At 38.5% G+C, this 18,058-nt stretch overlaps 1 protein-coding gene across 1 annotated transcript in view; it reads right to left on the minus strand.

Annotated features, from left to right (window-relative positions):
- Positions 1 to 18,058, minus strand: part of si:dkeyp-14d3.1 (transmembrane protein 132C) — a 402,929-nt gene that overhangs the window by 179,964 nt on the left and 204,907 nt on the right. Inside the window, exon 3 of the mRNA XM_052094014.1 lies at positions 14,043 to 14,186. Coding sequence (XP_051949974.1) covers positions 14,043 to 14,186 — 144 coding nt within the window. The remainder of the gene's footprint in view (positions 1 to 14,042; positions 14,187 to 18,058) is intronic.

The raw sequence follows: 18,058 nt of genomic DNA on the forward strand, positions 1-18,058 counted from the left end.
TCCCCAGTCGCTGCAGAGCTCATGACGAAGGAGGTTAATTCGCTGCCAGCACTCGTCAAACCTCTCATGGCTCCACCTTCCATGGCTCTACCCCTCAAGCCTCCCACAGCTCCGCCTTCCATGGCTCCGCCCCTCAAGCCTCCCATGGCTCCACCTTCCATGGCCTCTCTCCACTCCCCTCGAGCCTCCCATGGCTCCCTCTTCCACGGCTCCACCCACTCCCCCAAAGAGTCCCCCTCTAGCGGTTTCGCCCCCTCCAGAGAATTCTCCTCCAGCAGTTCTGTCCGCCCTCCCAGAGACTCCTCTTAAATCTGCTCTGCCCACCCTTCCTCCTGCGGCTCTGACGCCTGACACGGTACCAGCTCTGTGGCCACCTCTCAGGCCTCCTGAACCTGTTCCGGCCCTGTGGCTGCCCCTCAGTCCTCCTGACTCAGTCCCGGCCCTGTGGCCACCCCCAGGCCTCCTGATCCAGTCCCGGCCCTGTGGCCGCCCCCCAGGCCTCCAGACCCAGTCCCAGCCCTGTGGCCGCCTCCCAGGTCTCCTGACTCATTCCTAGCCCTGAGGCCGCCTCCCAGACCTCCAGACCCCACGAGAATAAGGTCATTAAGGGCATTATAATATAAAATAGTAAATTTTTGAGTATAAAGTCATAATGTTACCAGAATAAAGTGATGCAAATGATCCAACAGTTAATTCACCCCTTTCTGATTTTGAATCACCTAAATGGGTGTTTGGTGTATTTACATTGCGACATCTTCAATTTTCTCACAAAAACAGCTTTTTCAGTTGGCAACATGACATGTTGGGAAAAAAAAAACCACTTTCCAAGTGTACTCCATCACATGAGACTGGAGAAGGTTTAAAGGTACACTCTCTCTCTGCCAGCGGAAGAGGCAGTGCTGTTTAATTCAGTGAAATGGCCAAAGGGGGCCAGTGAAGTCTCAGAATTGTGCTCTGACTGGGCATGTGGAGTCAGCACTTGTGTCTCAGGATCACTTGTGATTATCAAGACGAATCTTGTCCATTAGAATAACAGTTATTTTAGCATGTGGAGGCAGAGACAGTGAGAGGAGAGAGATTCATGGACTGCACAGTGGAGAATAACTGTGAAGAGGGCTCATGGGGAAGCTCATTGCTCATTAAAGATGAATTACCACACATTGTGGTTTGGCTCCATCAGAATCCTGTGCAAGTTTGCAGTTGTATCTGACATGTTTTGCTGTGGGAAACTGGGGGCGAAGGTAAATGTGGGAGATCTTTGATCGGTGAACAGTTATGAGACTTCCACAAGAGAGGTGCTGAAGTTAAAAGTTGCTGAGATTTTTTTAGAATACCAGTGGCCTATGTCACAAAGCAGGATTAAGCAGCTAGCTAAATAAGTTTAAACTTAGTTTAAGCGAACTCTGAATTTGCAGTACCAGTAGAGTGGATAGTCTTTCATCTGGGTTCCTTGCCATTGTAACATACGCTAATCGGCTAACCAGCTTAGGGGTAGGTTATGTTCCCAACCAGAGACCTCATCCAGATACTGGACCAGCGGTGAGCAAAGTGACAGTCTCTCACTCCAATTTAAAGTGCACTTCAATGAGACAATTTTATACATTTACAAAATAAGCTATTTATGATACTTATTTATGGAAATAAATTTTTTTTTGGTAGTCTTGCATTTGTTTAAAAGACACTTTAGTTTTTTTCCCAATAATTTTCCCACACTGGCCATTAAATATTTATGAATAAATAAACCTAAAATAATTATATAATTTCAAGTAAGATATTAACACTATATCAGTAATGATTGAATGACTCCACAATATACTGTAGATATATCAGAAAAGTGTGAAAGCCACCCAGACCCCTTCTTATTAGGATTTGTTGGCAGAGATGCCATGAACAAACAATATTTCACTTGAAGTTCAATAAAAGCACACAAGCATGCCAAATAAGTCTTTATTGTGTCTTATGCTGCTAGACAGAAAGAACAAATAAGTCTTTATAAGTGCATACCATCTACTCATTTTCCAATGTTTATTATTTGATAGTGTATTAATGTCTAATAGTTTTAAATTATATTAAGTTAATAATTTCAATTAATACTAAAGATTTTCATTTAAATTTGTTTTTATTTCAAATCAAGATATTCAACTTTTAAAATTACAAGAATGAATGTTCTTGTTGTGGACCTATATAAAGTAACTTTCACATCAATATATTATCTATTTTCATATTTTCATTGCATTCAGATCCATGCTCTAGCAGCAGCAGCAGCAGCAATGTTTCTTCTTGCTGTTTCTTCTTGCCTTTAAATTATTTTAAATCCTTTACTAGTGATCATCTGAATGTATTATAATTATGAATGATTTCATAGTGATTATTCCTGTTCTGTAAATGTGATTTGATTGATCATATTTTTAACGTCCTTTTGTGCTGTGTTATAACTGTGTGTAAATTCTTATGTCATCATAATTTTATTTCAGAAATAAATCTTGCAGAAGGACTGATCTAACAAAGAATATTGCCTCTTCATGATTCCTCTCCACTTTCTACTCCAGCGATCCCTCTAATCCTCTTCTCCTACACGTCCAGACCAACAAGAGTTATGGAGCTCACTGGTTCACTTATGGATTTATTTCAACAAGACCTTCCTCTCCTGGAGTATACCATCAAGTTCTGCCAACTCATCTCTTCCACCACTGTCTCTGACCCCTACATCTGTGCCATTTATGGAATGGGCTTAAACTACCATTATCCCACAGCCACTCTGCAAGTGGAGAATCTTCCTGTTTCAGAATATGTCTGAGCTATGCTGTCCCTACATCTCTTCTCACCTCTACCGACCCACAAGGAAGACCCTCACCAAGTCTTGGTAGATCTCCAGTTCGCTATGAATTATGGTGAGAACCCCGGTCTATAACCAGCACCAACACCTGCCAAGGTCAACAAGCTCCTCCCACGTCACCGGCTCGACCTTCGCTCCCTGTGAAACCATGGTCAAGGGGAACCTCAAACCCTCCGACTCCACCTAGAGCCTCCGCCTTGGCCCTTCTTTCCCTCTGTCCCACCTCGGCTCTATGTCCCTTTGGCTCCACCGTGGTCCTTCAGCCAATCGGCTTCTCTGGGGTCCCTCGTCCCTCCAGCTCCGCCTCTGTCAGTCTGTCACCTGGCTCCCATCCTCCAGCTATGCTTCGTCATTCCAAGCCTCCAGCTTCACCGGGGACCTCCTTCCCTATGACTCCACCTCAGTCCTCAGTCCCACCGGCTCTGCCTCTGTTCTCAGATTCCCAAGCTCCGCCTTGGTCCTCCAAGCCGTCGATGCTAACTCGGTCCTCCGAACCTTCGGCTCCACCCTGACCCTTCGAACAGTTGGCTACTCTATGGGCACCAAGATCCCTGGCTCCACCTAATGGCTCTGCCGTCCATGTTTCAACCCCTCAAGCCTCTCACAGCTTCACCTTCCACTGCTCCGCCCCTCGAGAATCTCATGGCTTCGCCTTCCATGGCTCTGCCCCTCGAGCCTCCCACGGCTCCGCCTTTAGAGCCATCCATGGCTCTGCCCCTCGAGCCTCCCACGGCTCCGCCCTTAGAGCCTTCCATGGCTCCGCCTGCCTTCATCGAGCCTCTTCTATCTCCGCCCTAGGCCTCCTGTTCATCCTCCTTGTATGCTTCTTCACCTTCTGTGTCACCCTACTTTTGGCACCAGGAGTTGCCCTTTAAAGGGAAGGGGGGTGTCAAAGTTTGTCTCCCTCATGTTCTTCAAGGACTACATCTCCCAGAATCCACTGCCCTTATCACTTCCATCTGTTTCCAATACTCCTCACCAGTCCTCCATTCCATGATCAGTCATTGTTTGTACATATACCCTCCTGTTTTGTTCATTGCTTTGTCAGTCACTGAAGCGTTACATTGTGTTAAGTTTGCATGTAGAGCTTTATTGTTTGGTGCACTCCAGCATTTGTTTCCACTCCAGCATTTGTTAAACTCCAGCGATTGTTATTAAAGGTTTTAACGTACTTACTCCCGCGTCTCCTCTCTTCCTCTTCCACTCCAAGAACCCAACATGTGCATATATATAATATATTAACATTACATTAAAACAATTACATGTTGCCTTCAACTGTTTATCAATTAAGTTAACATTTCTTCATTATTTTTATTATTCAGATAAACAGTCATAATAACAAAGTATAAAATAAGCTTTAATAGAAAAAAAAATATTAAATTATGAGCAGTGAGTATTATAACAGTTTAAGAGCGCCTATACTTGCAGTATATGGGGTAATGTATTCTTTCACGAAAAAAAAAAAAAATTCAAAGTTGCATACTGAATAAAAATAATAAATAAATAAAAGACATTCGTATGGACTCCAGACCCTTACACTGATCGTTACTTTAGTTTTTATTCAGGAAATCTCTAGGTTTTTCCTACACACTGATTCTTGATTCTGCCTGTGCAGATTTTTTTATTCTTGATTCTGCCTGCACAGATTCTGCCTGCGCAACATCAGAAGTGTGCAGCTGTGCATGAACGCACCATAAAGGGAACATTGATGGTGACTGAGGCTGTCACTCTGCCTAAAATCACATTTTGTGTTCCATGCAAGACAGAAAGTCATATGGGTTTGAAACAACAAAAGGGTGAGTACATTTTTGAGTGGACTATCCCTTTAAGTCTAGTTGAAGTTGAAGCAAAATGGCTGGAACCAATGATAGCAGTGATAGCTGTCTTGCTAACTTCCACCAGACTTAGCCACTGAATTAAATACCCTCTCCAATCCCTTCAACAACAGGTTTATTATTTTCTTACAGCAGCTTTAAGAAGTCATGAAACCAAAAGCAATTTATCATGCATTTATTAAAGTGGCAAGCTCATTGGAGAAATCTGGGGTTAATTACCCCACTCAGTGGTGATACACTTTTAAAAAAATGTTTTATGAATATTAAAACCATTGGCATTAATAGGGAATTGGTCATCCCTAACAGCTTCCATTCTTCTGGCCAGGCTTTCCACTAGATGTTAAAGGAATGTTCCGGGTTCATTTCAAATTGAGCTCAGTCGACAGCATTTGTGGCATAATATTGATTACCACAAATATTACGACTCTTTCCTCCTTTTCTTTAAAAAAAGCAAAAATCTTTGTTCCAGTGAGGCACTTATAATGAAAGTGAATGGGAGACATTTTGGGTTTTTTTTTACATTACAGAAAAAAAAAGTATAGCCACAAGAAATAAAGGATATGCATGTAAAAAATATTTTAGTGTGATAATCACTCTTTCTGTTTAAAGTTAATCCAATTTTACAAGTTTGTTACCATGACAATGTAATCCCTAAACAAACCCAATACAATTTAAACAACTTTACAGCTCAAAAAATACACAAACTTTAACAGAAGAATTCATGTATGTGCTCTAATAAAATTATAAGCTTCACATTTCTGTTTAAACCCTCCAAAAATCACTTCACTCTCATTGACCCCATTCACTTCCATTGTAAGTGCCTCACTGAAACCCAGATTTGTGCTTTTTTTAAAGAAAAGGAGGTACGAGTCAAAACAAATTTTTGTTGTAATCAACGTTATGCCACAAATGCTGTCAGTTGAGCTTTACTTGTATTAAACCCAGAACACTCCTTTAAAAAATGGCTCCAGGGATTTTCTCCCAGGTCAGAAAATGGTGTTAGGTGAGGGGGTTTGGTTCATAATCTGCAGTCCAACTCATCCTTTTCCTTGATATTTTGACACATAGGAGGTCAATGTACTATAAAAACATACTGTAAATTTCAGAACTCAAAACGTAATCCTTAATGCAATAAAAGCATTAAATAAAACAAAGCTTCCATGATTTCTTTACAACACTAGGGCACTCATTAATTCATGACCACCTATACAGCAACAACATCAATGCCTACTTTAATCATTGCACCCTTGGCCCTCCCACTGGCGCTCAGTTTGTAAACAGAGAGAGAGAAATCAGGACAAACAGGCCTAGTGTGGCCTAACTGTTCCTGAACACCAAATGGGACCCATCTGGACTATTTTCAATTATATTTGTATATATAAACATGCACTAGACAGACATCTTTGACTGTTGTCATGTATCTAGCTAGTAATAACCATGGTTAATTGTGTGGTAACTATGGTTTAACTAAATACCATGGTAAAACTATAGTTACTGTAATGAAACCATGGTTAATTTTTGTAAGGGTAAACAAAACAGAAGTCTAATAATTTTCTGTTTAGGTTCACAAATGTAAATAATAATAATAATAATAATAATAATAATAATGACTTAAATGATGACAAAAAATAATATTTTAAATGACCCACTTTATCCCAAGAAATAAAAAAAAGTATTAATTTAATAGAAGTATTGGTATCGACGATATTGGACTTGAAAGTATTGGTTTTGGATCAAAAAGAAAATAAGTGGTATCTCCCATCCCTAGCAAGTGCCTGTTTGCATTTTGATATCAAATACTGGTTTTCCTAACACTGCACATTTTGGACATCTTCCTTACTTGACACACCCAATTCAGGCCATATAGATGTTACTCTACTAACAAGCTGATGAGTTTAATATAGAATTCTTAAATTAGAGTGACATCCAAACTGAATGGACCTTACATCCTGGGAAACACTGCTTTTGGCCATGGAATGCCACAAACCAGGTTCAAACCTTCAACCACTTCACCACACAACCCCTTAAATGTAAAGAAAGTCAGTATTAAAAACTTCCATATCTGTTGCTTAAAGGAAGTTGGCATCATAGAAGTTGTGCTAGAAACCTTTGGTCCTCATATTGACTACATTTCTAAAAGACCACTGTGAGGTTTTATGTGTCTGAGTACGAGATGTTCCTGGCAGTTTTCAGCGGTAAAATTAAAGGTGAACTCTTGTTTAAAACTCAATTTTGCTCTGACCTTCTTCACACAAACAAAAGCTGCCAGTGTGACAGACAGATTCAACAACCTAACACAACATCCTACACCCTGTACAGAAATCAAAGATGCTGACTATACACAAAGACACAACCACATCCAGCTTTTTTTCTCACCCTTTTCAGTTTTCTTATGATGTCCATTCTTTTTGTCTCTGTATAGTATACAGTATGTATTGCAGGCACTTCAGCCTTCCTTTCCTCTCACCTGCCTTGTTACTTTCTCTTTCTCTCTCTCTCTGACAGTAGCTCTCATTCTGCTGAAACACCCTTCATAAATGGCAGGTGAAAGGTGCCCACCGAAGGTAATAGCACGCCTAATCAAATTTCCCCCACTGAGAAAAGAATGAGAGTATGTAATAAAGGGAAAGAGTTGGGAGCTGGAGTGGATCAACCTGTTCTGCCATCCATCCATGCCAAGATCTCATCCCTCCATCAGAGATGAGGGCAATGGAAAAAAAAGAAAACATGAAAGAATATTGAAGAAAGTAGAATGGATTACAGGTCCTGCATAAAACTGATCCAGCATTGGAGTAATGAAAATGAAGTGAGAAAAATGGAATGAGAGAATATACTAATAGATTATGGATGTGAATTATTATTTATTTTCAAAATCGACTTGTAATTGTGTTGTCTGTATGACCTATCGACTAGTTGGTCTTAAAAATTTTTTTTTTTATATATCTAAGTGTAAAAAAGATTTAAATGTATATACAAAATAAGATAAGATATGATTTTGTTTTGTTTTGTTCCCAATCCTGTCAACCGCAACAAAGTAAAATTTTGTGTTGATATGAAAAACCAATCAAAAGACTCAAATCAAACATAAAAACAAATCAAACATAATAATTGTTCATCAGATCTAATTGCACATGCAAATACAACAATGACAAAAGGTGTGCTCTCTCTCCAAAGCATGCAGGCATGTGTAAAACAAGATTTCATCTTGACAAGACTTGCGGTGGTGGCTTGTGTGTTTACATCAACACGGAATGGTGCAAGAACTCTATGCTAGTCTCTAGTTACTGTTCATCGATGTTGGAGATTGTGACTGTTAGCAAACCTTTTTATTTACCACGGGAATTCACCACTGTTTGAATAACCGCAGTTTACATTCCTCCGAGCGCTAATGCTAAGGAAGCGCTCTATGAGCTGTATGGGGCTATGAGTGAACTGCAGATCGCTCACCCCGACGGAGTGTTTATTGTCGCCGGAGATTTCAACCATGCGAATCTCAAGACAGTGCTCCCTAAATTCCATCAGTATGTAGACTTTGCAACGAGAGGGGCGAACGCGCTTGATCTTGTTTACACAAACATCCCAGGTGCGTACCGGGCAGAGGACTTATACGTTCGAATGCTGTTCATAGATTTCAGCTCAGCATTCAACACGATAATTCCTCAGCACCTGATTGGAAAGCTGAACCTGCTAGGCCTGGACACCTGCCTCTGCAACTGGATGCTGGACTTCCTGACTGGGAGACCTCAGTCAGTCCGGATCGGGAACAGCATCTCCACCCCCACCACACTGAGGACTGGGGCCCCCCAGGGCTGTGTGCTCAGTCCACTGCTGTTCACTCTGCTGACTCACGACTGTGCAGCAATGCACAGCTCGAACCACATCATCAAGTTCGCAGATGACACGACCGTGGTGGGTCTCATCAGCAAGAACGACGAGTCAGCATACAGAGAGGAGGTGCAGCGGCTAACAGACTGGTGTAGAGCCAACAACCTGTCCCTGAATGTCGACAAAAACAAAAGAGATTGTTGTTGACTTTAGGAGAGCACAAGGTGAACACTCTCTGCTGAACATCGACGGCTCCTCTGTGGAGATCGTGAAGAGCACCAAATTCCTTGGTGTTCACCTGGCGGAGAACCTCACCTGGTCCCTCACACCAGCTCTATCACCAAGAAAGCCCAGCAGCATCTCTACTTTCTTCGAAGGCTGAGGAAAGCACATCTCCCAACCCCCATCCTCACTACATTCTATAGAGGAACTATTGAGAGCATCCTGAGCAGCTGCATCACTGCCTGGTTTGGGACTTGCACCGTTTCGGACCACAAAGCCCTGCAGAGTATAGTGAGGACAGCTGAGAAGATCATCGGGGTCTCTCTTCCCTCCATCAAAGACATTTACAAAAAACACTGTATCCGCAAAGCAACCAGCATTGTGGATGACCCCACACACCCATCACACAAACTCTTTACCCTCCTGCCGTCTGGCAAGAGGTACCGAAGCATTCGGGCCCTCACGGCCAGACTGTGTAACAGCTTCTTCCCCCAAGCCATCAGACTCCTCAATACTCAGAGACTGGGTTGACACACACACACACACACACACACACACACACACACACACACACACACACACACACACACACACACACACACACACACACACACACACATGTGTCCTGAGTTGCACTTTAATTACTGTCACTTTATAACTGTCTGCTACCTCAATAACTGCTATGTGCATAGAACATTTTCTCATAGTATGTTATGTTTACGTTTTTAGGAACTGTCATCTTTTTGCACTACTGTGTACTGGTCGGCGCTGCACTGTCTCTCACTGTGCCTATTGTCCTGTTCATTGTCAGAGATTTCTTTTACTGTCCCATACTTTTGCACATGTTTGCACGTGCACTTTATATAGGTATATAGGTATATATAGGTATTTTATTTAGTTGTGTAGTCTCATGTGGTTCTGTGTTTGTCCTATGTTGTTTTTATGTAGCACCATGGTCCTGGAGGAACGTTGTCTCGCTTTGCTGTGTACTGTACTAACTGTATATGGTTGAAACGACAATAAAAACCACTTGACTTGACTTGACTTGAACTCGTTTGAAACATCACATGCCGTGATATTATTTCTGAAGTGACATTTTTTAATTACTAACCAAGGTTTGGATGGTTTTAAGCAGTAAAGGCAGTTTCTGATTGGTCTCATAATAAAGTAGTTCCATGCACAAATGCGTTTTTATGACCGTACTCAGTTTTTCCTATTTTTTTTTTATTTACTTGTTCAATGAACTGTATATAAGCAATATCACACTCGCAATCATGCTATATGGCCCAAAATCAGCACTGCCGTGATTACATGCCTGCGGCCGAATCACAGCAATGCTGATGTAGGCCATATCGCACTCTTGCTCATGTGATATTGCTTAATTAATACTTTAAAAGCTACTCAAGATATTCAGCCAAAAGTAGTGGTTTTCTCATTTCCTTGTTATTGTTGTTTGATTAGCTTTATATGACATATATACAGCCTACTAGACAGTGTTCAATTTGGTTACATGTACACTTCAAGTCCAACATTTGATATGTCCAAAACATACGTTCTCTTTCGACCAAACCAACTGCGTTTACATTAATGCCTCATCAGACGTCAGGAAATAAAAATACATTATTTTCTCAAAAATACAAACATGTACACACATGTTGCTCACATATTATTGTAGCCCAGTTTGAGCTGAATACAGTGTTATCAGACTTTAGCCATTAATATGTTTTTAAGCAACTGAAAAAAGCACAAATGTCAAGGCATGTCAAAACTTATCCAGGGCCCAAAACACCCTCAGACCCCAGAGGGTTAAAGCTAACATGCTTTATTTAGTCTCAAACTCCTGGTTTTAGATCAATGCCAGACTGGATTAAGCAGAAATTTAGAGACTCCCTATTACAAACGCAAATGGGTAACTGTTAATATTCCATTCAATTTCACAATATCAGGTTAAGAAAAGGCAAAATTCATTAGCACTATTCAGATGGTATTAGTTTTCTAAATGACGTTTGAACCGTAATTATAAATGAGGATGTCTGTGACTTCATGTCGTGATGTGATTGACAAGATTGAAATTTCTGTAGTTTTTATGAAGGTTGAAGTGTTTATTGTCTGGATATGGGCATTTTTTTAGGTTGTGTGCTGTGGATTCATGCATCACAATACCCACTGAAATAAACAAGACTTATGTTATTACTTCTATTATTGTAACATGTACATGATTATGGAAAGACATTACTTAATATGACGTTGCTACTACAGTAGCTATTCTGAGCAGTTTCCAGGATCTGGTTCTCCTTATTAATTTAATAGAATTTTCACATGGAATGGATGCCAGCAGTACTTGAAAGTTGTCAAAAAGTCAAAAAGGGCTAAATCCATAACAAAGATGCACCAGGCAGTGGAACAAGAATTTAGCTTTAGTTATGGTATTCATTGAAGGTTAAGATGAACTGATGAGAATAATATACCACAATCACAGAACACAAGGTTTGCTTAAAAACAGTACTTAATTTTCTCAGATTTTCTCTTATTTTGACAGGTTACGTGAATTAAAAAAAAAATCTATTCACGTATGATTCAGGCAAATTAAAATCACAAAGCACATCTATTTAACACAAATTGACTTAACCTCGTCAAGGAAAACTAGTCCCGTCTGTATAGGGCTTTTGTGTCTATTTAGTGTGATTTCGATTTCAGGTTTTTACTGGATTGATGAAAGGTTGGCATTTTGTGCAATTTGAGTAAGCATAAGTTTTAATGCCCACTTGAAACCTTTTTACTTTATATGTATTCAAACAAGAACCACCAGTAAAATTATACCAATATATGATTTCTGCAACTAACGTGTACTTTTGCACAGGCAAGAATTAAATTAAGTTAAAGGTAAAAATCATCAAAAAATTATAAAATACAATTCTTACATAATTTATTCACACTCTTGTTGTTCCAAATCCACATGACTTTTTTTCTTCTTTTGTACACAAAAAGGAATTACATGTTTTTAATATCCTGGCCGCTTTGTCCACATGAGTACAGTTCCAAAATGACAAAAATGCACCATAAATGTTTAATAAAAATGGTCAACACAACTTGTGTGTTATCTTCCAAGTCTTTTGATGACATAAAATCATTTTCTGTGAAAAGACCTAAATTTAAATCGTTATTCAAAGAAAATCTTGGTCCAGGTTTGACGTCAATGAAATTTGTTCATGAGACAAGCAAGAACAAAGAAGTCATTAAAGTCAAACTTGAAGCAATAAATCTAATGGAGCCTTAGATATTCTTCAAAAATTCACCCTTTTTGTTCCACAGAGAGAGAAAAAAGAAAGGAAAAAAATATCCTACGGGTTTAAAATGACATGAGGGTGGGTAAACAATGACTAAATTTAAAATGTCCTTTAAAAAATTAACCCAGCATGAAATATTCTGATATAGTGAGTTAAGGGCATATTTCAAAGCAATGTTATGCTGTTTTAACCTCTGGAATTGGAAAATAATTATTTTTTTTACAGCAGCACACTTACTGAGTTTGTGCCTCTGGTGAAATTCAGCCAAATACTTTAATTCAACCTCTTAAGATCTGACAGAAGAGTGGGATATTTGAAAAAAAAAAAAAAAAAAAAAATAAATAACTGCTTAGAAATCTAATTATAACACAGCTTGTGTTTTTACTCATGGCCACAGATTCCCCCTTTAATCCAAGCAGCATTTTTACACTTCTTTTATGATAGAACATCTTAAGTGACCCTGGATTCCCACAAATTTACTCTTAAAAGATTTTTTTTTTGTATGTGTGTGTGTTACAGCTGTCCAAAGTATAAACATACACTGGAAATGCTGCAATGTTAATATTTTAGTTTGCTGTTGCTTACACAGTTTGCTTGGTAGCCTGAGTACTAGTGTTTGTAGGGGTATCCCAGAAAACCTAGAAATTACAAGATGAAAAGGAAATCCTTGATTGCTGTGCAATTAAATCTCATTCAACAATGATTATCAGTACGTTTTAGTAAAAAAAAAAAAAAGTTTAATTAATGAAAATGTATTCAGCTATGGAGAAATGACTGTGTGTCCATGCCGAGTTGCACGACAGTGCTTGGCTTAATCTTTCAAGTTTACAGACCTCCAACAAACTGCATTTACTGTGTAAAATTATACCTGTCAGTGTAGAGCACAGTTCATTAACGCTATTTCCAGATCTGCAGAGAAATTTGATTTAGGGCATGATGACACACAAAGACTGCAAATCCACACTTAATTGCAAGCAGCATGTTTTTTTTCTTCTGCATCCATCAACAGTTTTCTATTTTGCAGATTAATTTGAGTATGCAAATTAGATTCGGAAATGGACGAAACAACTTTTAGGCCCTCTTGGATCACTGATTCAATGTTCTAATTCTAATAGGAAGGGAATGGAGATATGTTGTTAACTACTGCCTGTCAGTCAAGATTAATATTCAAAGACAGGTATAGTGTAAAAGTTAAAAAGCTGTTTTAGGCCAGTTTAGTGTCGAAATAGTCCAAACACTCTCAGCTGTGACGTCTAAGTGTCAGCTGGATATATTCCTGTGACAACTTTTAACAACTTCAAAGAGACTTCCAAACCACGCTCTTAAGACCATCAAATGGTATTAAAAATGTTCCTTTAATATCTTTGTTGATGTCCAGTCCTTGTTATCATAATCCGAATATTACTTTTTGAGGAGTTGAGGAAAATCTCGAGGCAACTTGTGCCTTTTATCTGAACACTTATTGAAAACACTATACTGTACAGTGTCCCCAAAGAGTATTTGGAGACTTTTGCACACTTAACTATGGGTATTCCACCATTCCATAAAATTTTTACGAGTAATTTGTCTAACTTTAGAACAAAATATAAAGTATAAACTCTTTTTTTATTGAACTTCTCTTTTTGAAATACTAAATGTCTCAAAATGACATAAGTTTATTAGAAGGCCAAGATCCAATCCAAAACACCACTTTGATATGCCATTTGACACTCCTGAAGCAATTTATAAAGCACTCAAATCATAGAACGCTGCATATGTATACAGCACTTAACATTTCTGGAAATATCAAGTTGTCTTAAGTATTACTTGAAATGTCAGGGTTTGAGCTCATAACTCTTATATTTAAGTTCATTCTATCTAACTTCTAACCTAACAATCTATTAAACTTAATTACATAAGCTTTGGAGACACCATTACTCAATTCAATTGAGGAAACAAGTTTACTCAATCAAATGAGTAGAGTCAACTTATTAATGTTTTCTGTGAGGAAATGAAGTTAGAGGCGATTCTAGTTCAAAGAAACGTGAGAAAACTGACCTCTGTCCATAGCTGGACTCCTTACGGCGACAATGCAAGGTCACAACCCTATGACCTTCTGTTCTTACATCTTGACTAACCATCCAGAGTGTAGGGTTACTGGGTCGGGCACCAAGGAATGCTACGCCATCTTTTAACTTCACCCTGCATTGTAGAGAAAAACAAAGAAAAAAGAGATTGTTACTGCAATGGAGTCTTTACATCACAGAAGCACAGAAGAATCAGAAAGGTAACAAATAACGTTTTAAATTTACAAAAGTAGTTTTGACATTACCAGGGTTGGGAGGGTTACTTTTAAAAAGTATTCTTCTACAGGTTACAGAATACATGCTGTAAAATGTAATTTGTAACATATTCCATTAGATTACTCAATGTCAGTAATGTAATCTAAATAATTTGGATTACTTCTTCAAAACTGGTAAATTTTTCACTTTTATTTTAACTATATACATGTACATAAAGAAAATACACAGAACGGTAAAAATACATTCTCTGAGAAAAAAGCCTAAATATCTTATGCAGTTTGGCTACTCAATTAAATATATCATGTTTTAAGGATTTTTAGATATATTTGTACAGCCAAACATTATTTCAATTATCATTAAGAATAGAATTATTGCAGTACATATTTGACCTAATATCAAAAGTCTTACTAGAGAAATAGAATACATTATAAAATATAATCGAGTCTGGTAAGAGATGCATGTAAAGGCTAGAAATAGTATTTTATCTAAGCATAAAGTTGAATGTTCACATGACAATTTACACAAGGTTAACAATTTTTGCTGATTCAAACTTCAAAAGCCCCACAGAGTGTTCACAACGACATGCTTTTTCTGATCGTATGTGGATTCTGTTCCTAGAATGAGGTACAAAATACAGTATATTATTTGTAGCCTTCTATGTTATGTTAAAGGCTACATTAGTTAGCATTTCCAAAATGTCAACAAGGCATGTAATCGTGTATTTATTGGATTTATGTTTTATCTGTCAAAGCATTTCTAATGGTTTTTGTTAAGCTGTAGAAACATTGTGTAGCTCCTCCATTATAACTATCAAGGGAAAGTTCCTCAATTACATAATTTTCACTCACAACAGTTTGAACATGAATGAAACAAATAATGAGAAAGTTTCACTGCTGCGCAAGTGCACCTCAGATTGTATACTGTATAATTGTTTTACAACTAAATAGTGTAAATATTAAATGAAACAAATTACAATAAAATTCAAAATAATCTCTTCAGTAATCGAAACACTTTTTGAATGTAACTGTATTCTGATTACCAACAATTTATATTGTAACTGTAGTTGAATAAAGTTATTTACTCATATTTTGTATTTTAAATATGTAATCCCATTACATGTATTCCGTTACTTCCCAACCCTGTACATTATTGAGTATTTGATTGGTTGAATTCTGATTAAGCATAATGTTCATGTTGGCTATTCTGACACAAAACACAGTAACTACACATTTGTAACTACACACAGAGGTGTGGGATTTGTGCCGGCCTGTCAAGTTCTTCTACACCTGACTCAGCAAAGTAAACCATTTCTTCATAAATCTTACTTTGTCAACCGGGACACTGTCATGCTGGAAAAATATTGAATGCTGTATGCTTGATTTTATACACCTGCTCATAATGGGTCTGGCTGAAACAGTCAAACCCTACCATTAGGGGTGTCCATATACATTTGGCCATGTAGAGTACCAAGTTTAAAAAAAAAAAAAAAATCCCAGTTCATACTTCTATGTATTACCATCCACTTCCAGTAGTGCCAGTAGATTAACATAAGTCACTACTTGAATGTCAACTCCACAGTCCACTCTCTACAGGACCTATTGCTCTCTTCTATCATTCTGACCATTACACTAAATGAGAGACTTATATTGAGCTGATTGAGTCCTGCAAATGATTAAGTACTTTAGTCTCTCTATCTCTCTTGTCTATGGCCTACACTTGACCTACTGGATAACAATTCACATGGAGCTACCTATCTCATAAGCTTTCATTTTTGCTACTGTAGCTCAAGAGCTCTCATATTTAAGTAGAACTGGGAAGAGAAATTGGGCCAGGATTTTACATAGAAACTGGCTCAAAAGTTGTTGTGGGGTGGGGGGGGGGTCGTCGCTGTTCTTTTAGGCATATCGCTGCCCCCTTCGGCAGATCGTGGCACCATTTTGTGGCCCATTCTGCATAATGCGGCGGCCCATTTCAGCCCATTTCACGGACGGCCCACCGGGAAAAATCTCGGTTCTCCCGATTTAGTACCCACCACTTATGTTCTGATAATGCACTTTAGATCTATACAGAGCTAATACTCAGATGGGGAAAAATATTGCTCTTGCTGTAAGTACTAGAAATTCTTTCATTACATCAATTACATATTTTCAAGTTTGAAGGCTTACTTTGCAGGCCGATAAAGAATACTATGTTGTAAAATGATACAGCATATTTTCACAATGTGCCATACTTGGACTGTACAGCATCACTCCAACATTGTAGTCCAGGGACCTGAATTGGCTCTTTAAAATCCTGAAAAAGTGTGATTGTTTTAAATAAAATGCCTTTTAACGCCTGATTTCCGTGGAAGCAATGCTAATTGTATCAGGCTCACTTTTGTGTAGTCTGTCAATCTATAAAAAGCTAATTATATATAAAATTGGTGTGTTTGCTCTGAAAAGAATGACAAGGATCTAATTTAAACACACTTGGTGCAGCATTATTCTAGCGCAAAGAATAACTGTTTTGACCATCAACATTAAATGCTTAAAGGGGTCATATAATGGTACATGCACTTTTTCAAGTTGATTGTACTGAAATGTGTGTTGGCTGTGCCTGTACACAACCATCCTATTATGATAAAAATCCATCCAGTGTTTTTGTTTTAATCTCCTTATATATTTTCCCCTGCCTCAAATCGAGCCGTTCGACCGTGTGACGTCACACGGTCGGACGCCCCTCCCAGGATTGTTGATTGACAGCAGTGTTTCAACACAGACCCGCCCTCGCTCGTGAGCAAGCTGTCAATCATAGTCCGTCATCATTGTTGATACACTGGAGCAGAATGGCGCCTAAGCGATTGTGGTTTTCTGTTCTTCGGTGTAATAACGAACACAGCAGTCATTTTGATGTTCCTAAATCTGAACCGCTGAAGACGCAGTGGCTGAGTTTTGTTTACGATGGGAATATTCCCCACGAGCAACGTCAATGCGTTCATGTTTGCGCGAATAATTTTTCACCAGACTGCTTTATAAACGAGGGTCAGTATAAAGCTGGTTTTGCTAAGAAGCTGCTGCTGAAAAAAGATTCGGTACCAACTATTTATATTCCCTCTGCACCTCCAGAAGAAGTAAGTGTAACGTTTTATTAACCTTTATATTAATCTTTGCAAATCGCTAACCCTAACGGAGGGGCGGGGTGACCAAAGCTCATTATCATTTAAAGTCATATGCACTGAAACGGCGTGCTGAAAACAGAGCTGTTTCTGAGCAGGTAAAATTAGTGTTTTCTTATAATACTAATGAGAATTTTTAATAAAAGTATATTACAAAGTTTTCATTTAGACCCTAAAGATTCATATTAACTTGTACAAAAATGGCATTATATGACCCCTTTAAGTAACTCGAGGAAGCAGTGAGGATGTGTAATTAATTTGCATCAAACGCTTTAAAAACTGGGAGAAATGGGTTCTCTTAACATGTAAATGATATTGATACAACACTGCCTTGAATCCCCTTTAAAAATGATCTGATCTTATGTGGATTGACTTCATAATTTATTCCATATTGCTGCATTGTTTTGCCTTTGCGTTTAATCTTAAATGAGTTCTCTTGTATGTCTTATATAATATACAGTGGGGAGAACAAGTATTTGATACACTGCTGATTTTGCAGGTATTAATGCAAATGAATTATTAAAAAATCATACAATGTGATTTTCTGAATTTTTGTTTTAGATTCCGTCTCTCACAGTTGAAGTGCACCTATTATACAAATTACAGACCTCTACATG

The sequence above is a fragment of the Xyrauchen texanus genome, chromosome 27, assembly GCF_025860055.1.
Source record: "Xyrauchen texanus isolate HMW12.3.18 chromosome 27, RBS_HiC_50CHRs, whole genome shotgun sequence".
In the NCBI taxonomy this organism is placed as follows: domain Eukaryota; kingdom Metazoa; phylum Chordata; class Actinopteri; order Cypriniformes; family Catostomidae; genus Xyrauchen; species Xyrauchen texanus.